This window comes from Nymphalis io, chromosome 13, assembly GCF_905147045.1.
Source record: "Nymphalis io chromosome 13, ilAglIoxx1.1, whole genome shotgun sequence".
Taxonomy (NCBI): Eukaryota; Metazoa; Arthropoda; class Insecta; order Lepidoptera; family Nymphalidae; genus Nymphalis; species Nymphalis io.
Window position 1 is genome coordinate 13,027,951 of NC_065900.1, and position 22,871 is coordinate 13,050,821.

A 22,871-nucleotide genomic window follows, 5' to 3' on the forward strand; every position below is an offset into this window, starting at 1 on the left:
TAAAGTTTTAGGCATACTATATACTACACTCGGTAAATCATAATTTTGTTTTATAAATACTAGGGTCGCACATTGGTTGAAATTCGACTGGTATAGCTAATGAAAATGAGATTTAACATCATAAAAGTATAAATTGTTTTCAATAAGTCAATTTAAATGTAATTGATTTTTGGTAAAATATAAAATTCGAAAACAGTTTAAAGATTACCTGTTACGAAGCTTATATGGCCTTATAATTATTTTTGTTTGTGATATTTTCCAGTTATTTGAAAAATAAGAAATGACTGCCTCGTTGGTCTAGTAGTTAGATATAAGGCAGCGGACCCGAAGTTTCGGGGTTCAATTACCAGGTCGGGCCAATAAAAAGTTATTGGATTTTTCGGTCAAAAAATTCTCAGTAGCAGGCCAGGGTCTGGAAGTTGGTAGTGTGTACACTTCCGTGCCTCGGAAAGCACGTAAAGTCTTTAATCCTGCGCCTGAACTCTTTCCGGTCAGTTCGGATTGCCGTCCCGTCGGATTATGAAAACTAGAGAATAGAGAGTGCAGTGCACCTGTTTTTTCGCACACACTTGTGCACTATAATATGTCCTGCGCAGTTGGCTAATCTCTCTTGAGATTAGACGCCGTGGCGGAAATCGGTCTGGAGGACCTTTAATGTTATACAATAAAAAATCCATTATTAAGTTTGATATGAGAATTTACGAATGATTTGAATTTAAATACAAATTTTACTTTTTACACTACTTCTTCATATAAGCTTTAATTATGACAAATCTCGAAAAAAAGCGTCCGTTCTCTCCAACTACATACTTTTCCAAAACATTTTTAATATTTGAAAACCTTACAAATATTAAAATTACTTATAAAAATCATTTTTAAATAAGTTATTTAAGTTGCATATAAATAATCGATTTTAAAACAATCACTTTGACTACATAGGATGGTATATGGATTTATCAATTAACAACATTGTGACGAATGTTTGTCAGTTGTTATATATAATAATAGGTTTTACACATAAGTATTTTTTAACGTCATGTCCAATTTAATAAATAGTGTAAACATGCTCGCTCAATATACCTGCCGTATAGCACCAAGGTTGAATTAATAACCAGTAAGTGTTTAACAAAAGATACATTGTTCGACTACACTCTGGCTTCGATGTACCAACACTAAATATGTACGCTTATATTTAAAAATAATATCTTATTGTTGGTAATATTGGATATACCATAATTAATGATACGTTTGTGTTGTTTATTTATTGTCATGAATACGTTTGATTTTGTAGCTTTTTTTTTTAAATAAGTAGGCAGAATGGAATATGGCAATCCTTTAGGTGGTGGTCACCACCGCCCATAGACTCTGTAAGTGATATTAATCATCTCTTACATCGCTAATGCGCCACCAACTTTGAAACAAAAAACTTGTCACTTGTGCCAGTAGTCACTGACCCTTCAAACGGAAACAACAATCTAAAGTATTGCTGCTTGGTGGTAGAATATGTAATGAGTGGGAAGTAACTCTTCCTTACCCAGACGAACTTGTACAAATCCCTACCACCATGTAAAGCTAGCTTGTAAGGCCAAATCTTTGACTTATAAGTCGAATCCCGGTTTGTTCCAGTAAATTGTGAAGGAATTCTCAGTTAGGAGCTGACAGTTATTTGTTCAATTTGAGCTAAATATCGATATAATTAATGCCGATTAAATTTAATGCAATATACTTAGTTTCATGATACTGTGGCTTTGATGTTTTCGACATTGTTTGTCAGCTGATATATCCTTTCATTGCTAATGTTATACTCCCGTGTCTAAAATAAAGTCGTTGGTCTTGCGCCCTCTCTCAGGTTGTGTCGGATTCCCCATCGAATTATTTTAGCGAACGAATAGAAAATACACCTATGTTTGTATTTATCACACGCATAGATGCCTAGTATTTGTGACTGGCTGCGGTAGCCGAAATTCGGTCATGAGGCTAAATTACATACAGACCGACTAATGTAACACTTTCTACAATCATCTTTCCGTATCTGATGAATCGTAAGGACATGACAACGTTTATAGCGGAACTTATTAAAATATAAAGTAGAAAGAAAGGTCGAGACAGTCAGGAACATGTGAATCCCACTCAAAAATTATATATGTACATAATAATTCATTTCGCGCTCGTCGGCGAAGAGAAAACATCGTGAAGAACCTTGTGAGACCAGGTGTTGATAACGTGTAATCAAAATCTCATGATTTGATCTAAGTAGGACGTGAAAGCGTAACAAACCAACAAACTCAATTTTGCATTTATAGTCTTAAGGATAACAGGATTGTAAATCTATCGTGATATTAATTTCCAATCCACAATCGTCTTCTGGTTTCTTTCCAGCAGGGTAAACTATGTTAAAATCACATAATAATTGAACGATATATTAACTGTATACGGAATGACTCACCCGCTGAGTCATATTATCGTGCCTAGATACAATGTTTTCGCTCGTTTTTTAAATGAATTTGATACATATTACACTTCAGCCTATACCAACCACAGGAGTAAAGACAAGTAAACAGCTTTGACATCACATTGATGCGATAACACTGGAGATCTTGAATGATCTATGATATTAATAATGGGATTCGCGAAAAAATTGCTTACAGATTGTGTGCTACAAAAGTTATGAATATTATAACTTTCACTTTCTATTATTATCGTTCGAATTCTTTGACAAATACGAAGATAGAAACGAGGTTTCGCTTATCTGTTAACTATGGCAATAAAAAAAACCCAAGGAAATGCGTTTATTTCGACCACAGACCATTATGTGCTTATGCTTAATAAAGTGTTCTCTTCACGTATTAATATATAGATGAGCACTACCCTTCTCTGTAAGTAATAATATTACTATATACTATATATCAAATATCACTACAACCTTGGTTGCCTGTAAGATATATTTTTTATTGTTTGAGCCGGTTGGCGTGGTTGGTAGAACACTTGCCTTTCACGCCGAAGGTTGTTGGTTCGATTCCCACCCAGGACAGACATTTGTGTCCATGAACATGAATGTTTGTCCTGAGTCTGGGTGTAATTATCTATATAAGTATGTATTTACAAAAAAAAAAAGTAGTATATGTAGTATATCAGTTGTCTGGTTTCCATAGCACAAGCTTTGTACAAGCTTAATTTGGGATCAGATGTTCGTGTGTGAAAAATGTCCCAGGATATTATTATTATTATTGTTATTAGGTAGGCAATTTGAGAAGTGGGTCATCTGATTGTAAGTTGTCACCACCGCGCATAGACTAGCATTGTAAGAAATATTAACCATCACTTACATCGCCAATGCGTACCACCACCTACCTTTGGAACTGAGATGTATTAGTCCTTGTACCTGCAGTTACACTGGCTCACTCACCCTTCACAACAATACGTATAGCTGTTTGAGCTACCCAGACGAGCTTACACAAAGCCTTACCATCAAGTAAAATGGCATTCTATTTACAAAATTGAGCTTAATTAGAGAAGTTATAGGATCTCATATTGCTTGTATACATAATATCAAATTGGATGTAAAACCGAAACACCTTTTTTTAAATTAAGAATGATAACCATCTCACTCGTGTTAAGATTAAAGAAGGTATTGTTGTGTTCCGGTTTGAAGGGTGAGTGAGCCAGTGTAATTACAGGCACAAGGGACATAACATCTTAGTTCCCAAGGTTAGTGGCGCATTGGTGATGTAAGCGATGGTTAGCATTTCTTACAATGCCAATGTCTATGGGCGTTGGTGACCACTTACCATCAGGTGGCCCATATGCTCGTCCGCCTTCCTATTCTATATAAAAAAACCACCGGTTCGGAATGTAGACAACCGCAAAGAGCCGTTAAGAAACTTAATAGCGTTTTTTTTTAAAATGAATTACATAGTCTATTGTATTTTTACAAATGCTTATTGTTTTAATATGTAAATTGTTAAGATGACTCATATTTGGCTCCTTAACTTTAATTAATGATCAGACTAATATGGTCACGGTTGACCCAAAGGTTATAGAGGTCGATGATAATTATTGCTTATATAATTACCTTTATTTATATAAACAATCTTTAGTAAAAATAATCACGTGCAGAAATTTCTCATTTTAAAACTTTGAATATAGAAGGGTTCTTCTAAAATTCGTCTTAGTAATTGTTTTATTATCGCATAGAGAAGTTTTGTTTCAATAGTTTATCGAGCTTGCTTAAATTTTTACGAGATATGTGTTTTCGTTACGATATTGTGAATCGGTGTAGAAGTATTTAAAACGGGTCTAGCTAGTATTACTTTTTGTGAGTAAACGAAGGTGCTTTTTACAGGTTATCTTACATATATATAAACGGACAAATGGGAATCGCTGTGTGAATATCATATATACATTCAACTTAAAATTAAGCAATCAAGTCTGTCCAGGATGCTGTATGTACTCATCGCTTCTCTTATAGTAGAGTTAAAACATACTATGTCTGAGGTTGCGACTCGGACATCCTTGACGCGCAGCATCCTCAACGTTACTTTACGCGCTACAGGACTATACACTATACTGGACAGGACTATAAAAGGATTTTTAATAAAGATGAAACGAACAGTTGTTTAGCTGGATACTCGGATGTCCGGCGGCTTAATATTCGGCCTGCTGTCAAGTTCGATAACGACTTTTGCTGTTGCTGAAAAGTGTTACGTGAAAATATGTTTTACATATTCATACTATGTATGTCCTCAGGCACTTATCAGTGATTCCCAAATGTGTCGTTTTATCTTCACTTCAAGGTTCTCTTATCTCTCCGTATAAACATAAAATTCGTTCGTGAAAAATTGATACGGCGAATAAGAGTTTAATGTATTCGAATTCCTCGTATCGATTATCTGGTTTAAGATCTCCATTGCTTTCATAAGAATTAAATTCACTTCATACTATATTTAAAATTAACACTTACGTTATAAGCGAGAGTAGAGAGAGAGAGAGCGAGAGTCTGGGTGTAATTATCTATATAAGTATGTATTTACAAAAGAAAAATAGTATATGTAGTATATCAGTTGTCTGGTTTCCATAATACAAGCTCTGTACAAGCTTAATTTGGGTACAGATGACCGTGTGTGAAAAATGTCCCAGGATATTATTTATTTATTTTTAATTTTACGTGATGTTACCGTTCTAATGTAGGTACTCGAACCGTTTCGATAAAACTAGTATGCTGGAGAAATCGTGAGATGAATACGTTGAGAACTAGATAACAGATACAGATTCATACGACCCGGTACAGTTTTTGCACACCTCTGACTTAAATTTGTACTATGTTATTAACGGAAAAAACGCTCAGCTTGTATTATTTCAATATTACAGAAACATTATGCTTATTTACTTGACCGGCCCGTCTTCGTACTTGTGGAAAAGTTTTTTTTATTCATGGGTCCAGATCGCGTCCAACTCGTCTACTCAAAAAAACATAAAAGAAATTCAATAAGACTAGGCCAGTCGTTTAGGAGGAGTTCCGTGGCATACGCGTATTAATTTATTATATATTAAGAAACTTTTGCCTGATGCTGTTAAGAATGACTGAATAAAACATTTATATCCTAATAAAATACCAGCTTTATACAGTACAGTAACAGCCTGTGAATGTCCCACTGCAGGGCTAAGGCCTCCTCTTCCTTTTTGAGGAGAAGGTTTGGAGCTTATTCCACCACGCTGCTCCAATGCGGGTTGTTGAAATACACATGTGGCAGAATTTCAGTGAAATTCGACACATGCAGGTTTCCTCACGATGTTTTCCTTCACCGTCAAGCACGAGATGAATTATAATAACAAATTAAGCACATGAAAATTCAGTGGTGCTTGCCCGGGTTTGAACCCACGATCATCGGTTAAGATTCACGCGTTCTTACCCCTGGGCCATCTCGGCTTTTTACACATACATATATTATCAGCTTTATACACATACATATATTTATATATGTGTTAAGTAAATGTATGTTATGTTTATGTTACATACATAAGTGTGTTGGTATTATTACAATTTTATTTGAATTCTGTAATTTTGTAATCTTCTACAAGTTTCAATATAATGAAGCAATAGCCAAGAAGTGATTATTATAATGGAAAAAATGTGTATCATTAGACACACAAATGCTAATGTCATATTAATGAATTATTCTGATAATTATTCGTTCTTTTATTTGATTTCTACCTTCTAAACGGTTTATGCTTCATAAAATACCAAATATCTATGTGATCGTTTACCTAAAAAAAAAAACTAGTATTATTTTTATATTTTATAATTGCATCCAACGATTATTGTGTTCCGTGGACGGATGTTTAGTTCTATAGTTCGAATAACAATTGCGATAACCAATAATGACATAAAAGACGAAAATAAATACGATAACAAAAACCGTTTTTTACAATTATATGGTTATATTTTCCGTGAGCCGAAATGGCCCAGTGAACAGAACAAGTGAATGGCAAATAACGCTAAGTCCATCTGCTTTAATCTCGTGCTCGGTGGTGAAGAAAAATATCGTGTGCGAACCTACAAGTGCAGACTTGTATTTCCTAGAGTAACCAGCACGTGTTGTTGCGGAGCGGTGGAGTAAGCAAAGTAGACCATCGTCCGGCTGTGGTGCATAAGCGAACCCCTTGGTTTACTATTTACTTTTATATATTATCATAATTAAATTATATTTATGATGTCACAATATTTGTGGATAAAAATTAGACTAAGAGTATGGAATTTTCAATGCACCTATGGCACAAACCTATGTAATGTGCAATGTATTTAGTATATATTTCTTCTCATAGCTATAAGATATTGCATTGTGTGTAACATTACAAATGAACGTATAGAGTGGGTAACGATACAAATGACCACATTTTACTCCACTTGCAGTGACTCGAAGGACGTCGTGATGAGACACCCGAGGCAATCCTCAAGGTACCTGCTGGAGGAGAATGGGGACGGGACGGAAGCGGACCTGCTCGGTACGACACCGCCTCGAGCTCGCATCAGGGATAAGGAGAAGCGAAGGTACTAAGAGAATGATGAATTTATAAGGAACTAGTTTCTAGAGTTAGGTATCCTATATCCTTTTATGTATCTCTGAAAACGTATTGACAACTTATATTAGTGTTTCTATGTGTTGGAAGATTTATGCAACTCGAACTAATTGATCTCATTCATGAGAATTTTGAATTATTAGTGATGAGATGGCCTAGTGGTAAGAACGCGTGAATCTTAACCGATGATCGTGGGTTCAAACCCGGGCAAGCACCACTGAATTTTCATGTGCTTAATTTGTGTTTATAATTCATCTCGTGCTTAACGGTGAAGGAAAACATCGTGAGGAAACCTGCATGTGTCTAATTTCATTGAAATTCTGCCACATGTGTATTCTACCAACCCGCATTGGAGCAGCGTGGTGGAATAAGCTCCAAACCTTCTCCTCAAAAGGGAGAGGAGGCCTTAGCCCAGCAGTGGGACATTAACAGGCTGTTACTGTTATGAGAATTATTATAATTCATCTCGATGTCAGCGGTAAACAAAAACTACGAAGAAGGTGATAAAGATCTCCATAATTGCAATTAACAGTAAAAAACTGGTAAATTTACCAATTCATAAGTGCTATTGTATGCGTTTGCGTTTATATTAAATACCGGTTTCTTCAAAAATGCAGTTCGTGCTCGTAAAAAGACTACGGGGAATAATGTTAGTAATTTCTATCTGAAACAAATCAGTGTTGAGTACATACGTCGGAATGCGTCAAGTGATATTCCACCTGTTTTATTCAAATACGTGTAATAAGTTTTGTGCTAAAGTTATTGCCGGAAAGTTTAGTATATTTCAAATTTTTGTAAACAAGTCTCAAAATCCCAAAGATATACAATTACGATACCACTCAAATAAATGTAGACTAAACATATCAAACCTCTCGATTAAAAATACATTCTACGATACGGGTTTCAATGGAACCAACATTCCGAAGCTGTGATAGCTTTACAATGAAAATTTCTAAATAACAGCCGTGAGATTTCAAACAAACCTCAGATACATTTTCAAGCTCATTAGAAGAATTTTTCTTATGATTTGTAAGGGTTTTCGCATTTTTATACATGTCAACTATATCACCATAGTAATAAAAATTAACTTAAAATATGTAATGGAAATGATCTAAATAAATTATAAGCATCTTTGGAATCTAGTTTTTGTTGTGGCACTTGCTAGTATGCCTATATCAAAATTTATAAAAAAAAGAAACATTAATAAAACTTAACCCATAATATTGACCGATATTACAGTTATATTTCAAAATTTAAATATTATAAATATTGTTACAGTATTTATCCAAAACATTTCATTGTATCGAATGTGACGGGACCAGCGTTCGCCGTGCTAGTGTTTGTATGACAACTGATAACTTATCACACGCCACGAGTGCCGCGAGACTAATTGTCCCTAATCACATGCAATAAATATGCCGTGATGGCCTAGTGGTAAGAACGCGTGAATCTTAACCGATGATCGTGGGTTCAAGCCCGGGCAAGCACCACTGACTTTTCATGTGCTTAATTTGTAATTATAATTCATCTCGTGCTTTACGGTGAAGGAAAACATCGTGAGGAAACCTGCATGTGCCTAATTTCACTGAAATTCTGCCACATGTGTATTCCACCAACCCGCACTGGAGCAGCGTGGTGGAATAAGCTCCAAACCTTCTCCTCAAAAAAAAAAAAAAAAAAGGGAGAGCAGGCCTTAGCCCAGCAGTGGGACATTCACAGGCTGTTACGGTACGGTACGGTACTGTACTGTATTTGCCTATTTATATAGGGTTACAGGGTAATATGTCACGATCCTTTTAAAGGGTTATAGTTCAGGACAATAGCTATCAAATGACCCCCAAAATGCTTATGCAAAAGTGTATCGTTTTCGAGTTATTAATTTTTTAATATTTTTTTTATTTAAAGGATGTTTAAGATTCTAAAATTCAATAAAAAAAAAATCAACGTATTTTCCCTATTTTTTTTTGTATTTCTTGCTAGGGTACATCCTAGTTAATAATAACCAGTTATAAAACAAAAACAATCTTCAAGCATTTTTAAATTACAGATCCAAAACTGTACAACTTTTCGATTTTTAATTTTGATTCTTTAAGTTACTCGCAATTTTTTTGTAAAAATCACTATGGCTCTTATCGTGCGGATCATTTTAAAAACATCTGCGTTTCCTTAGCTATCCATCGGTACATAAAAAGTACAGTAACAATCATAAACTCAGGAGAAAATAAGATAACAAAGAGACCAGGTAGGAAATTCTAAGAAATGCTATTGTTAAGAAATTAAATCTGGATCAAAAACAAAAGGACCTCAATGCAAAGTAATTGCAAAAATGCAAAGTAATTTAGACCAATATCGAATATTGTGGTAGTTAGTAATACCATCTTTGTCAAACTTTGACTCGTCTGTCCATAAATTTTTTCTCAAAAAATTGGGATTTTCTGCATCACAGTGTAGCATAAATCGGCAAAAATCTAAACGTCTTGCAGGATCTCCTTCTTCAATCACGTGTACGGGTGTGTAATGATAGGGATACAATCCAGCCGCGTGGACAGTAAACCAGACTCTCCATTGAGATACGCCCAGTCGGTTTGCCACAATATTGGTGGAAACTGTAGGGTCCTCTCGAAAATGACGAATAATTACATCTTCTTCATCTGGAGAACGGACACGAGGGCGTCCGGAATCAGATTGTCTCCTTTGCACGCGACCAGTTTCTCTAATTCGACGATACACACCAATAAAGACACTATTGTCAGGTGTCCGGCGATCCGGAAATCGACGATTATACTCACGACGAGCAGCTGCGGCGTCACCGTTACAATATCCATAGCAAAATAAGATGTCAGCGTATTCCTCATTAGAGTACGGACGACGAGAAGAATTTTGTTCTGCAGCCATAATAGTCCTTTTTACGCGCCAAGTTATCATAAACACAAATCACAAATTCTTTTTAGCTAGCCGAGTCACGAAGTTGTAAGAAACAGAGTCCAGTAAACGAAGCGGTTTTTTTCAAAAATTTAAGAGATCAATATTCACTAAAGCGCGTCCACACTATACGAGCAGTGCAAGTACAGTGAGTATTATGTACCCCGACAAGGTTTTATTACTCTTATTCCTAAAAGAAATGAGATAAAAGGAAATTAGAAAAAGTGATGGTAAATTCAAAGGAATTGATAATAGTATTCCACAAACAGCTCTGGTTTATCTCTCCTTTTTTACCTATTACCCCTATTAAAAATAATCTTTAACTACTTTGCATTGAGGTCCTTTTGTCTTTGATCCAGATTTAATTTCTTAACAATAGCATTTCTTAGAATTTCCTACCTGGTCTCTTTGTTATCTAATTTTCTCCTGAGTTTATGATTGTTACTGTACTTTTTATGTACCGATGGATAGCTAAGGAAATGCAGATGTTTTTAAAATGATCCGCACGATAAGAGCCATAGTGATTTTTACAAAAAAATTGCGAGTAACTTAAAGAATCAAAATTAAAAATCGAAAAGTTGTACAGTTTTGGATCTGTAATTTAAAAATGCTTGAAGATTGTTTTTGTTTTATAACTGGTTATTATTAACTAGGATGTACCCTAGCAAGAAATACAAAAAAAAAATAGGGAAAATACGTTGATTTTTTTTTTATTGAATTTTAGAATCTTAAACATCCTTTAAATAAAAAAAATATTAAAAAATTAATAACTCGAAAACGATCCACTTTTGCATAAGCATTTTGGGGGTCATTTGATAGCTATTGTCCTGAACTATAACCCTTTAAAAGGATCGTGACATATTACCCTGTAACCCTGTATAGATATACGGTATACTGCGATATTACGTACTTAAACCAACAAAACCAAAAGCTAAACCAATGTTACAAATATTTTAAAAATACTTTGAAGTATTCGTTTTTTTTTAATTATTAACTGCATTTTGTTCAATAGCTCATTACGAATTATATTATAATTAATTTGTAATCATACAACTCATTAATAATCGTTCTATTTAATACATCTCTTTTACACTGAACACATGTTCATCATACGAAAAAACAAAAAAAATGTGTTTTATTAACTGCCAGTTACATTTACAATTTGCGATTTTTAAATTTGTAATTATGTACAGCATATATAAAAAATAATACTATAAATACGCAGTAGGTATGCTACTTATAAATTAAAACGGAATTTAAAGTTTTAATAAATATAGCGTTAACTCGTTGCATTTATTTTGTCAACTTTGTATTGCACCCGTTGTCTGTCTGTTGATAGGTATGTGTGTCTACATAACATGTAGTGTATAAATATTGAAATTTAAATAACCCGTATAGAAATTAACGCTTACTAATTCCCACAACCATTACATTATATTTGAGTAGAGTACTTTCCCCGATTTATTACTAGGATTTCGAAAGCTTATTGTAAATATAATCTAATAATCTATTCCAGGAACGTATTCGAAGCTGGTTTAAGTGTACAGAAAACGCTGGTGGAAGGCAGGAACTTCAACGACATGTCTTCACCTTCCCCACCAGGTTTGATTCAATGTTTCAATTAGCAATTATGTTATTTAATTTAAAATTGTAGATTTCAAGTATTTTTAACAAAAAATAGTTTGAGAATTAAATGAATGTTTTGCTCGAATGAGCATTTGATGTAAAATTATATGTAGGTAACAATATCACTATAAGAAATATCACAGTCAATGCATCGCCAACTAGGGGGGTAAAGTATTGCCATTTGGTGGTAGAATATTTGAAGAGTGGGTCGTACCCACTTCGGCGGGCTTGCACAAACCCCTGCCCTTTCAGCGCAAAAAAACTAAAAATATATTTATGTTCTTAATACATGTTTTCTTTGGGACAGTTTAATTAGAAATAACTTTAAGCAAAATTAAAATCAAGCCTGAATACTCGCATATAATAATGTTGTTCATTAGAAATTATTAACCAATATCAGTTTTGTCCAATAGAACGTCTTAAGAAACGCTCTAGTCTGAAGCTCATCAGAACCAAGGAACGGGACTGGAAGGATGGCCAACGGGAATCCAGGGCAGATTCGCTCCCATCACCCAATCCTCAGGCTGCTGTGCCAACTTTGGTAAGAATTATTTAATTGATGCTCTAATTTATATGTGAAATTTAGTTTATTTGAAATGGTAACATTATAAATAAGAGTTATAATATTATCTGTATCGTTAAAAGTATCAATGTATATTTGTATATTTAAGTGTCGGTTACAGAAACAAAATGCATTCGTTTATTATTAGCTTAGTTTGTGAACTAATTTTTACTGTAAATAAATGATATAGCAAAAAACGAGAGTTTGGCAATATAAACACTTATATAAACACTTTACGTTACAATCATAAATTGTGTACTACGGTTTTTAACTAAACTACGTAATTGACAAAATTATTCGCTAAGTACCTTTCGCCGGTTCATCTCAGGTCTGAGGTGTTTCTTTCCAATCCGGTAGTAAATATTTTCGGCAATCATTTATTTAATATTTTCTTAAAACAGGGCGAGTTTTTATATTTCTATTAATTTTGGTATTACAGTGTTTGTCATGAAATAAAGTAAAAAACCGTGGAGAAGAATATCAGAAACATTTAAATGCATATTTCTCTGTAATAAAATTATGTGTTATAATATAATAAATTATTCTTTCATTCCAGGTGGAGTCCTGTAGCCGCTTCATGTCGCTGACCTCTCGTCTCAAGTGTCGAGCTGCTTACGAGAACGAGATCCAAGAGAGGTGCTCGGATGAAGAGCTGCCAGCTAGCAGGGTCAACTTCCACAATACGTTCAGCATGCTCATTAACATGGGGAATATTGAGAAGGGTTGTCGACGTACAGTGAGTTTGCAATTTGTGTCTAGATAAAGTATTAGATCTATAACTACTCCTGAAGACATTGATTGAAATAGTTCTAGACGTCCTATCTAAATGATAAATTAAATCCGTTACTTTAAAACTATATGGTATGTTAACCTATGTAAAGGAGTAGGTCGAAAAGAGCAGTTTCCGAGTTTTTTTATCGTTTCATATCGGTAGAATGTTTATACACAGTGTTTGTAAGAGTGTACTTTAATAATGTATATATATATTGCAGATAAGTCGTGAGGAGCAGGTCTGGCAGAACGAGCTGAAGGATCTCATCTGGTTAGAATTAAAAGCGAAGCTTGCCGGCCGGACGCTCAGCCAGCAAGACGCATATCTTTGCGCGCAGAGAAACATTATTCCCTCCGTCGTGCAGAGAATTCTGGAGTACAAGTATGTGTATAACTAAGTTGGGAACATATTTTGTGTTCAATTCGAGCTGTATTTAGTTGTGTGGACATAGTCATTATTATTTATTTTATATAACACAATGATTACAGATTCGTAAATCCAGACCCGTGTAGGAATACTTCGCAGAAGTTCGCCGTAGACGACTCCGACGAGGAACAGCCCGAGCGAGCGGAAGACACGGCCGGCGACGATGACGGCGAAGGTATTATATTGTCATTTAATATTAACAGAAGTGGGGGAAAATGAACATTATACCGGAGGATATAATAATGATATTTGCATGATGTCACCTTACAAGTACACCTATCAACTCACGTTCGGTTATTTGTGATGAGTCCATATATACATCTATACAAATAAATAAAATTGAAGCGTCTGACTGTGATTTCAAAATAACTGCCTCTCAATGTTATTTATTATTTATTTATTATTATTTATTATTATTTGGATAACCAACAAAAGAAAACATTATTACATTCATTTCATTATCAAACTATTAACAATAACTTAAATGTCCTTTTAATTATAGGCTATCACATCATGCAAAATATAATAATTGTAGTATATCAAGATTTAAATTAAAAAACAATAATAATAAATTCAATAAAACATTACATAATAATCAATAGCATTGACATAACTAATAACATTATTACAGAAAATACAATTTAACATTTCAATATAACACAAAAAAAAAATGCATTGTGTAATACTAAAATTAATCAAGAAGAAAATATATATTATATGTACATATATGAATATTCATAAATGTCTATAAAAAATATCATTAATTAATTCATGACAAACAGATCCAAGTTTAATTTAAATTATAATTTCAGTAGTGCATGCATTATTAATGTATTATTTTAAAAAGGCCAAAATTTTTTGCCTAAATTGTACCAACTTGTCGTGGCATATGTCTAAATCATTTATTTCTTTAGAAGTGTTATTATATAACGTCGCCATTCTGGGTATTGGTGAGTTTTTACCTAAATGAGTCCTATACGTTGCAACTTGAAATAGTTTAGAAGGATAACGAGGAACTCTTGATGGGATTCGAAATAAAAATCTATTCAAGAGATCTGGACAATCAATTTTGTTGTTTAAAAGTTTGTAAAGAAACATTAATGATAAGATTTTTCTTCTGTTTTCAAGACTGCAAACGCTAAAGTAGTTTAACCTCTCATTATAATCTTTAAGGTTTAGTTTAAATCTAAATGATATTTGCCGCAAGAAACGCTTTTGAATATTTTCAATCCTTGTGATATGAATTTTTTTATAAGGTGACCAGATGTTATTACAGTATTCTAGTTTACTACGCACAAGACTGTTAAAGACCATAAAAACGGTTTCAGTTTTTTTGAAGTGTTTAGTGCAGCGCATAACAAAACCAAGAGATCTGTTTGCTAATTCTAAACTTCGATCGATGTGGGGGATAAAACTCAGACGACTATCCATGATGACACCGAGGTCTCTAATACGATTAGTTTCAAACAATTCACTTCCATCTATATAATATTTGGATGGAAAAATATTATTTTTACGCGTAAATTTTATATGGACACATTTCTCAATGTTAACATACATTTTGTTCCTACTACACCATTCAGTCAATCTGTTAAGGTCCTCCTGCAGAAGATTCTGATCCCTCACGTCCTTAATAACACGCATCAATTTTAAGTCATCTGCGAATAAACTCATGTTACTATTATAGAATATATTCACTATGTCGTTTATGAAAATATTGAAAAACAAGGGACCCAAGATCCCTGAGGGACACCAGAATGATTAGCAAAAGTGTCAGATTGATATCCATCTAGTACCACAATAGAAGATCGACCCAAGAGATATGATTTGCACCAGTTTATTAACGGATTCGTTATTCCATATGCTGACAGCTTTTCTAAAAGTAGAGCGTGGTTAACCTTATCAAACGCTTTAGAAAAGTCTGTATAGATAGCATCTACTTGATGGCCATGATCAACATTCTCGACAATATCTGTTACATATGTTAGTAAGTTCGTACTCGTTGACCTTTTTACTATAAATCCATGTTGTTTTTCGCTTAATGAGTATTTAACATGGTTGTAAATATAAGGATAAACCATAGACTCAAAAACTTTTGCTATCGTAGATATTATTGAGATGGGACGATAGTTGCTTATCAGTTGTCTCTTACCGGATTTATAGATTGGGACAATTCTACACAATTTCCACATATCAGGAAAACACCCGTCTCTTAACGATTTGTTGTAAATTATTGTTAATGGTAGGGAAATCGGTTCAGCACATTTGATTAAGAATATAGGAGGAATGTTATCAGGTCCTGCACCCTTGTTTAGGTCAAGTCTTTTTAATTTTTTAACGACCTCATCACGAGTAAATTCAAAGTGATTGATTTCATTAAGACTGCTGCAGATGTCTATAGAATGAGTAGTATCAGAGTTATCTTTTTCATATACGGAGGAAAAATGTTTTGCAAACAGATTACATATGGTTTCAGCTTGGTTGGCCACGTTATCTCCGAGAGTCAAGACAGGAGGATGCGTACTATTAGATTTATGGATATTTTTTAAATGTGTCCAGAAGTATTTTGGATGCTTGCCTATTTCAAATTCAATTTTGTTAATATAATTTTGATAACAGATAGAGATTAGTTTGTCACAATCTTTACGTAGATATTGAAATTCCAGAATATCTAATGGATTAGAATATACTTTAACTTTTATATGATATTTATGTTTTAATTTCAATAATTTAATTAGTTGAGGAGAAAACCAGACAGGGTATGATCTGTTTTTTAGTGTCTTCATAGGTACGTGTTTCGTTATAACCTCTCTGATTATCGTATAAAATTTTTGGATCATTTCATTGACATTTTGACAATTACTAAATTCATCAATCCAGGAAATATCACTAAGTTCATCAACAATCCTATTATAGTCAGCTTTATAAAATTTATACTTGTTCCTGGAAATCATATTTGATTTAAACGTTACTGGTATTGAAATAGTAATGTTTAGTGGGGGGTGAAACTTGTCTACATTTCTAATCGGGTTATGATTCTCGGTGACAGTTATTATTTCATTATTACATAAAACTAAATCTAAAATTTTGTTGTTGCAATTCTGTATAGTATTAAATTGTTTTAGGTTATTTAAGGATAGAAAGTCAATAAAAGCACTTTTCAATGGACAATTGCTGTAGTTACTAGGGTCTAAACAAAAACTATCACTTGCATTTGACCAACATATACCACTCATGTTAAAGTCACCTAGGATGAAAGTCAAATCATTATTTTTTTCTAGCATTCTGTTCGTATTTTCAATGAAATTTTCAAGAAGAACTGTATTAATAGGAGGGAATAAATAAACGGCGCATATATGTAATCGCATTACACCTATCTTAGTTTTCATTTCAATTGTCACCCACAAGTCCTCGCAATCACTTTCCCAATCAGATTAGCGATGAGAATTAAGTTAAGTGGAAATGGCGATGATGACACCGCCACCCGTTTTTTTATGATTTGCTAACGCGGACGTATCACGGTCACGTCTATATACAATATACCTATCATCAAAAATTTCTGAATTAATAACATCACAATTAAGCCAAGTCTCGGTTAAAACTATTATGTGAAAATTGTTAGTTGATATTTGTTGTCTAACCTCATTAGTGAAAGATTTTAAGCCTCGTACATTTTGTTAGTAACAATTTATAGCAGTGAATCTTAAAAAAAAAAAAAAAACGAAATCATCATGCACTATTAAAAAAAAAAACAAACAAATATTTTACACTAAGGTACTTAATGAGTCCATAGTTTTGATTAATTTGTATTCAGATGATTCACTTTTACGCATAAATATCTGCCCTCCTTTGACCCACACAAATCTGTATTTTAGCTCTTTTGCTTTTATTCTGCATGCTGCGTGAAGAGATTTCTGTGTTGGCGAAAGATGTTCAGCAATATATATTGGCTTCTTATCGCAACCCAGTCCTACATGGCTAGTGTTCAGCTTATCATATATATTAGTATTTTTCTTATTGAATGTTATAGTGGCTGCAAGGAACTCGTCTTGTATTCTGGGGCAGCTAAATTTTACTATAATTGACCGTGGTCGGGAACTATTTTTTTGTATTTTAGCAACTCTGGTGCAAAGGTGGATATCAGTGTCTTTAAGATTATAATTAATTGTAATTGCAATTTGTTTGACTACAGTTAAAAGGTTTTCATTTTTGTGCTCAGAGGAAGACACTGTATCTCAATATTATTCGCACGCGATTGTTGTTCTATTTGTGTAAGTCTCGAATTTAGTTCTTGCATATTTGTACGCATTATATGATTTTCTGATTCAAGAAATTTAATTGTTTCTATTTTTTGTTGCATTTCTTTTTTTACATTTTCATATTCTTGTTCCATAAATGTTATTGATTCAGTGACTTGCGAAAGTTGATTGCTTATTTCTGTTACTTTAGAATTCATGTGAGACATTATATTATCCTTGAATGTATCCAACATTCATCATTAGTTCCTCTCTAATAACTAAGCGAACGTCAGCTAAGGTTATGAAGTTAGAGCTGCCATCTGGTGGCGTGGCTGGCGATAATTTTTGTTTATTTCTTAACGTCACATTAGATGACGATGCTCGTATGTCGTTGCTGTGATTAGATGTCGCACGAACAGGTGTATTTGAATTGTCTATGCCCGCTTTTGGACGATTACAAGCCGGACAATGCCAAGAGGTCTTAAAGTCAAACGTTAATTCCTTATATTGAACGTTAGTTGTTGAGACACATTACAAACTGCACATTTTAAGCATTCATTTGAGTTAGGTAGGCGATTACAACATTCAAAGCGGATTTTGTTATTTTGTGTCTGCAGTCACACATTTTAAATTATTAATCCTTCCTTCACAGTTGTTATTATAATTCTATTCGTACCTTATTGTTAGAAATTTATCTATTTTGTTCTAAAGAAAAAATATAAACAATTATTCGTATGCGCCGAGGCCGGGATCGAACTCTGTTTCGCCGCCGTTGTTTACTTAGTTGTATCCTCGAGACCAAGCGATCGCTAAGTTGATGTGCGAATATTTCAACTATATGGTACTTGTTACTAGCCGTTAGAAAGTCAATGACCTAAGACAAAGAACGTCAACGTTAACTGCTCATGAATTGTGTTCACTATTCACCATCTATTACACTGTTCACTTAACTTTTATATTAGTCTTCTTATCTCCTCATTTGTAGTTATTCGAATTATAATTACCTATTTACTGTTCTATAACTTGTCACATAATACACTTACGTTGAACAATATTAACAAGACATCTGACGGGCCGCTGTAGATGTTGATGCTGGCTCTTATCACAATATCACTATATGTTATAAATATAAAACAAAGTCGCCACGCCGCGTGACTGGACGGCGACTTTTAAAAGCTCTTAAATGTTAATATGGCTATTTACGATTAACTAAAACGATAACGCTCATCATTTATTTTTGTCTGTCTGTCTGTTTGTTTGTCCGGGCTAATCTTTGAAACGCTTGAATATAACAAACTGAAATAACTCAATAATTACAGAGAGTATTTCAAGGTTTCGTTTAGTTTTTATTTCATCTAAATCGGTTGAGTCTATCCAAAGTTATAAAAATGTACGTATTTTTGTTGGTATAATACGTGTTGCGGTCACTAGTCCATAGATGGCGGCAAAATATGTCAATTTTTAAATCTGTCTGTTCTGTCGCTACCATTCGAGTTTTGTTCAAATTTGCGTTGTCGCCGTTCCGCCGTCTTTTAGTCAGATCGCTTTGATTTTTTTCACTAACTTAATGATTACAATTGACTTCAATAATATCAAATACTGGATAAGGTGCAATAATTAGCAATGAACCGGCGCAGGCGCGGGCGCGGGTCGCGCGTGGGCGGGCTGCGCGGCGGTGGCGTGCGGGCGCTGCGCGCGCGCGGTGGGCGCGGCCATGCGCGACGTGGCGGCGCTGCTGGACGCGCACGCGGCGGCGCTGGCGCTGTACCCGTCGGGCGCCGCCGCCGCCGCCGACCACCCCGCGCTGGGCGGCGCCGCGCTGGCGCACCGCCTGCGCGCGCTGTGCCTGTGGTACAGCACGGCGCTGCACATGCGCCTCAAGGTGCTGTCCGTGCGCCGCATGCTGCGCACCGCGCAGGGGAAGGCGCGCGCGCTCGCGGCCGGCAGGTGGGCGCACTCGACCCGCTAGTGACCCCGTCCGCGGGACCCGCGAGGGTGTGCGCGCACCCGGGTGCACTCTCCACTCCCTCCCTCTCACAGTCCGATGGGGCGACGATCGGACCCGACCGAAAAGAGTTCAGGCGCAGGACCAGCGGTTTGAGTGCTTACCGAGGCACGGGAGCACACTTCCGACTCTCAGACTCCGGGCTGCTACTGAGAATTTTCGGCGGAAAAACACCCTTTTTAAATTAATAAATTTTCATTTGCTCATAGAAAATCGTCGGTGACCAGGTCGCCCGGTCAAGTTCGTTTTAATGTCAGCAACAACACGAGCGACTCCAACAACAGCGACACGAGCGGCCACTCGGAAGGCAAGGAACCGGGAACGGAGGAGAGGAGAGATGGTGACGTCCAAACGTTGGACTCGAATAATTTAGAAAATGTGAGTTCAGACAAAGGGGAGGAAGAGAAAGTGGAATCGAAGACGGACCTAGACGTCGAACCCAAGGGTCTCGATGTTCCTGACGGTGGTGAGTACCGAAGAACTCGTGCTCCTTTTATAAGTATTAAATAATTTTCTTCTTTTTTACAAATAAGGGTCCCGTCCGCAGGCGCGCCGGCGGCCGGCCCGTACAGCAGCGCGGAGAGCGGCTACACGTCGGAGGCCGAGCGCGCCGCGCCGCCCGACGTGTTCGAGCTGGGCCCGCTGGGGGACGTCGCCCGCCTGCGACTGCTCGGCCGCTCCGCCGTGTCCGCCTACCGGTACGTACCGGTTCGTGGCCTAGACGAGAAAACAAAAAATACGGTCAAAAATATTTTTATTTATCAACGAGTTACCTTAGCTACAGTCGGAAGGCCGAATGAATAAAACTCATGTGTTTCGTACAACGGTTTATTGCAGACAAAAAAAAATCAAAAAATACATCGTCACTACGATACGGTGACCCGCGTAAAACCCAATCTACCCACAACTTTTTATATTAACGGGCGTCAACATGCCGCCTCCCAAGAACGCAGTTCTTAAGGAGCATATATATTAAACAAAATTTACGCATTTTATTTTTACAATATTAACAATTTTTCCCTTTTACAACATTATTGTTTACATTTGATCATAATTATGCAATTTAAAACTTAACAAAAAAATAATTGTTTTAATTGACAAAATGGACTGTATCGTGAAATATATGTAAAGAAGTTTTAGTGAAATTAGTCTGCAATCGGTAAAATTAATAACTTAGAAATTGCTCGTTTAATCAAATTACTTTTACACCGAATCGTTACCACTCTAGTTATGTTATCAGGGCCGGGATGCTTTGCTTCTATTCTACCATATAACCATTTTGCTGGAGGAAGATTGTCTTCTTTAACAAGTACAATGTCACCAATATTTGGTTCTGGTGATACTTTTGCCCATTTGTATCGCTGATTAAGTTGCGTAAGGTATTCTGATGACCATCGTCTCCAGAAATCCTGCACCATGCGTTGAGTCAATTGCCAACGTTTAAATGTACTAATAGTTGACATTTCAAAGTTGTAATCTGGAGGTATAACCAATGGACCACCCACTAAAAAATGTCCTGGTGTTAGTGGCATTTCCGATTCTGGGTCATCTACACTTTGACGTGCAATAGGTCTTGAGTTAAGGCATGCTTCAATTTGACATAGAACCGTAGTCAACTCTTCAAAGGTGAGCGTGGAATTACCGACGACTCTTTTTAAGTGGTATTTGGTTGACTTGATGCCCGCCTCCCATAATCCACCGAAATGAGGTGCATGTGGAGGAATAAATTGCCAAGATGTTCCATTGTTAGATAAACTCTCTGATATATCGGGCATCAAATTGGAATTTTCTTTGGAGAATAAAGTTTTCAATTCCTTAGAAGCACCTACAAAATTGGTTCCATTATCACTCCAAACTTGACCACAGTGACCTCTTCTATCTACGAATCGTTTAAATGCTGCTAAAAAACCTTGAGATGTAAAATCACTAACGACCTCAAGATGCACTGCACGCGTAGCCATACATACAAACACACAAACATATCCTTTGTGGGAATGGTGGCCACGGCCCTTGGTTGTTATTATTTGTATGGGTCCTGCATAATCCACTCCACTAACAAAAAATGGACGATTAACAGAGATGCGTGCTGTAGGTAATTGACCCATAAATTGTTCATGAGTAGAAGCTCTAAAACGTGCGCAAATGACACATTTCCTGTACTGTTCCTTGACTAAATTTTTTATACCAATAATCCAATATTTTCCTCTGAGGAAGCTGGTCATCATTTGTGGTCCTCCGTGTAATGTTTTTTCATGTGCATCTGCAACCATTAACTTCGTAAAATGGTATGAAATGCTTCTTGGTATGATAATTGGATGTTTGACCTCATCACTGACATTCGAATTGTCTATTCGACCCCGGACTCTCAATAATCCATCTTCATCTACAAATGGGGTAAGTGAATATAGTTTACTCTTTTTAGGCATTACTTTCATTTTATTAAAATATAAAATATCTTCGGCAAATTCCTGTCGTTGACATTGTTTTATACATGTTATTTAATTCTTCACACGTTAGCAAATAAGTAAACTGAGGTCGAGGTTCCTTAGATTTCTTGAAATGTAAGAAGCGCCTACAATACGCAATTACTCGAATCATTCTTTTTAATCGCGAAAATCTTTCACAAAGTGATTGAAACGGTTCATTTATATTAATACAATAAGCTTTAATTTTCCTTTCTTCTAAATTAGTACCGACATCTGGTTTGTCATAATGTACAATATCATTACAAAGCCAACTGGGTCCGTTCATCCATAAAATATTGTTTTGTAAGTCACTAGGAGTCATCCCACGTGACGCGATGTCTGCTGGGTTTTCACCAGACTTAACATGTGACCATTGATTACTTTCAAGTGTTGTCAATATATCTGATACTCTATTCGCTACATAAGTTTTCCATCGACTAGGGTGGCCACGCAGCCATGCCAGCACTATTGTCGAATCGGTCCACGCATGTATATTGGATGGTTCTACGTGTAGCATTGTTGCGACTTCTTTTAATAATTTTGTAAGTAACGTTGCACCACACAGCTCTAATCGAGGTATTGATATTTGCTTTATTGGTGCTACTTTTGTTTTGGACGTGAACAAGTTTACATGAATTCGTCCGTCTTTATCGAGCACTCTTGCATAAACAACAGCAGCATAGGCTGCATTTGATGCGTCACTAAATCCATGCAATTCTAATTTTGAATTAGTTGATTGGAGTCCAATCCAACGCTTTATTTCGACTTCAGACATTTT

At 35.6% G+C, this 22,871-nt stretch overlaps 1 protein-coding gene across 3 annotated transcripts in view; it reads left to right on the forward strand.

The window, feature by feature from the left end:
- Positions 1–22,871, forward strand: part of LOC126772993 (mitogen-activated protein kinase kinase kinase 4) — a 42,806-nt gene that overhangs the window by 2,371 nt on the left and 17,564 nt on the right. For 2 of the 3 annotated variants that reach the window (XM_050493596.1, XM_050493598.1), the window contains exons 2-10: positions 6,911–7,048; positions 11,516–11,601; positions 12,039–12,166; positions 12,744–12,923; positions 13,180–13,340; positions 13,448–13,560; positions 19,261–19,570; positions 19,838–20,094; positions 20,176–20,326. In XM_050493596.1, coding sequence (XP_050349553.1) covers positions 6,911–7,048; positions 11,516–11,601; positions 12,039–12,166; positions 12,744–12,923; positions 13,180–13,340; positions 13,448–13,560; positions 19,261–19,570; positions 19,838–20,094; positions 20,176–20,326 — 1,524 coding nt within the window. The remainder of the gene's footprint in view (positions 1–6,910; positions 7,049–11,515; positions 11,602–12,038; positions 12,167–12,743; positions 12,924–13,179; positions 13,341–13,447; positions 13,561–19,260; positions 19,571–19,837; positions 20,095–20,175; positions 20,327–22,871) is intronic. The other variant, XM_050493597.1, reaches the window with a different exon arrangement.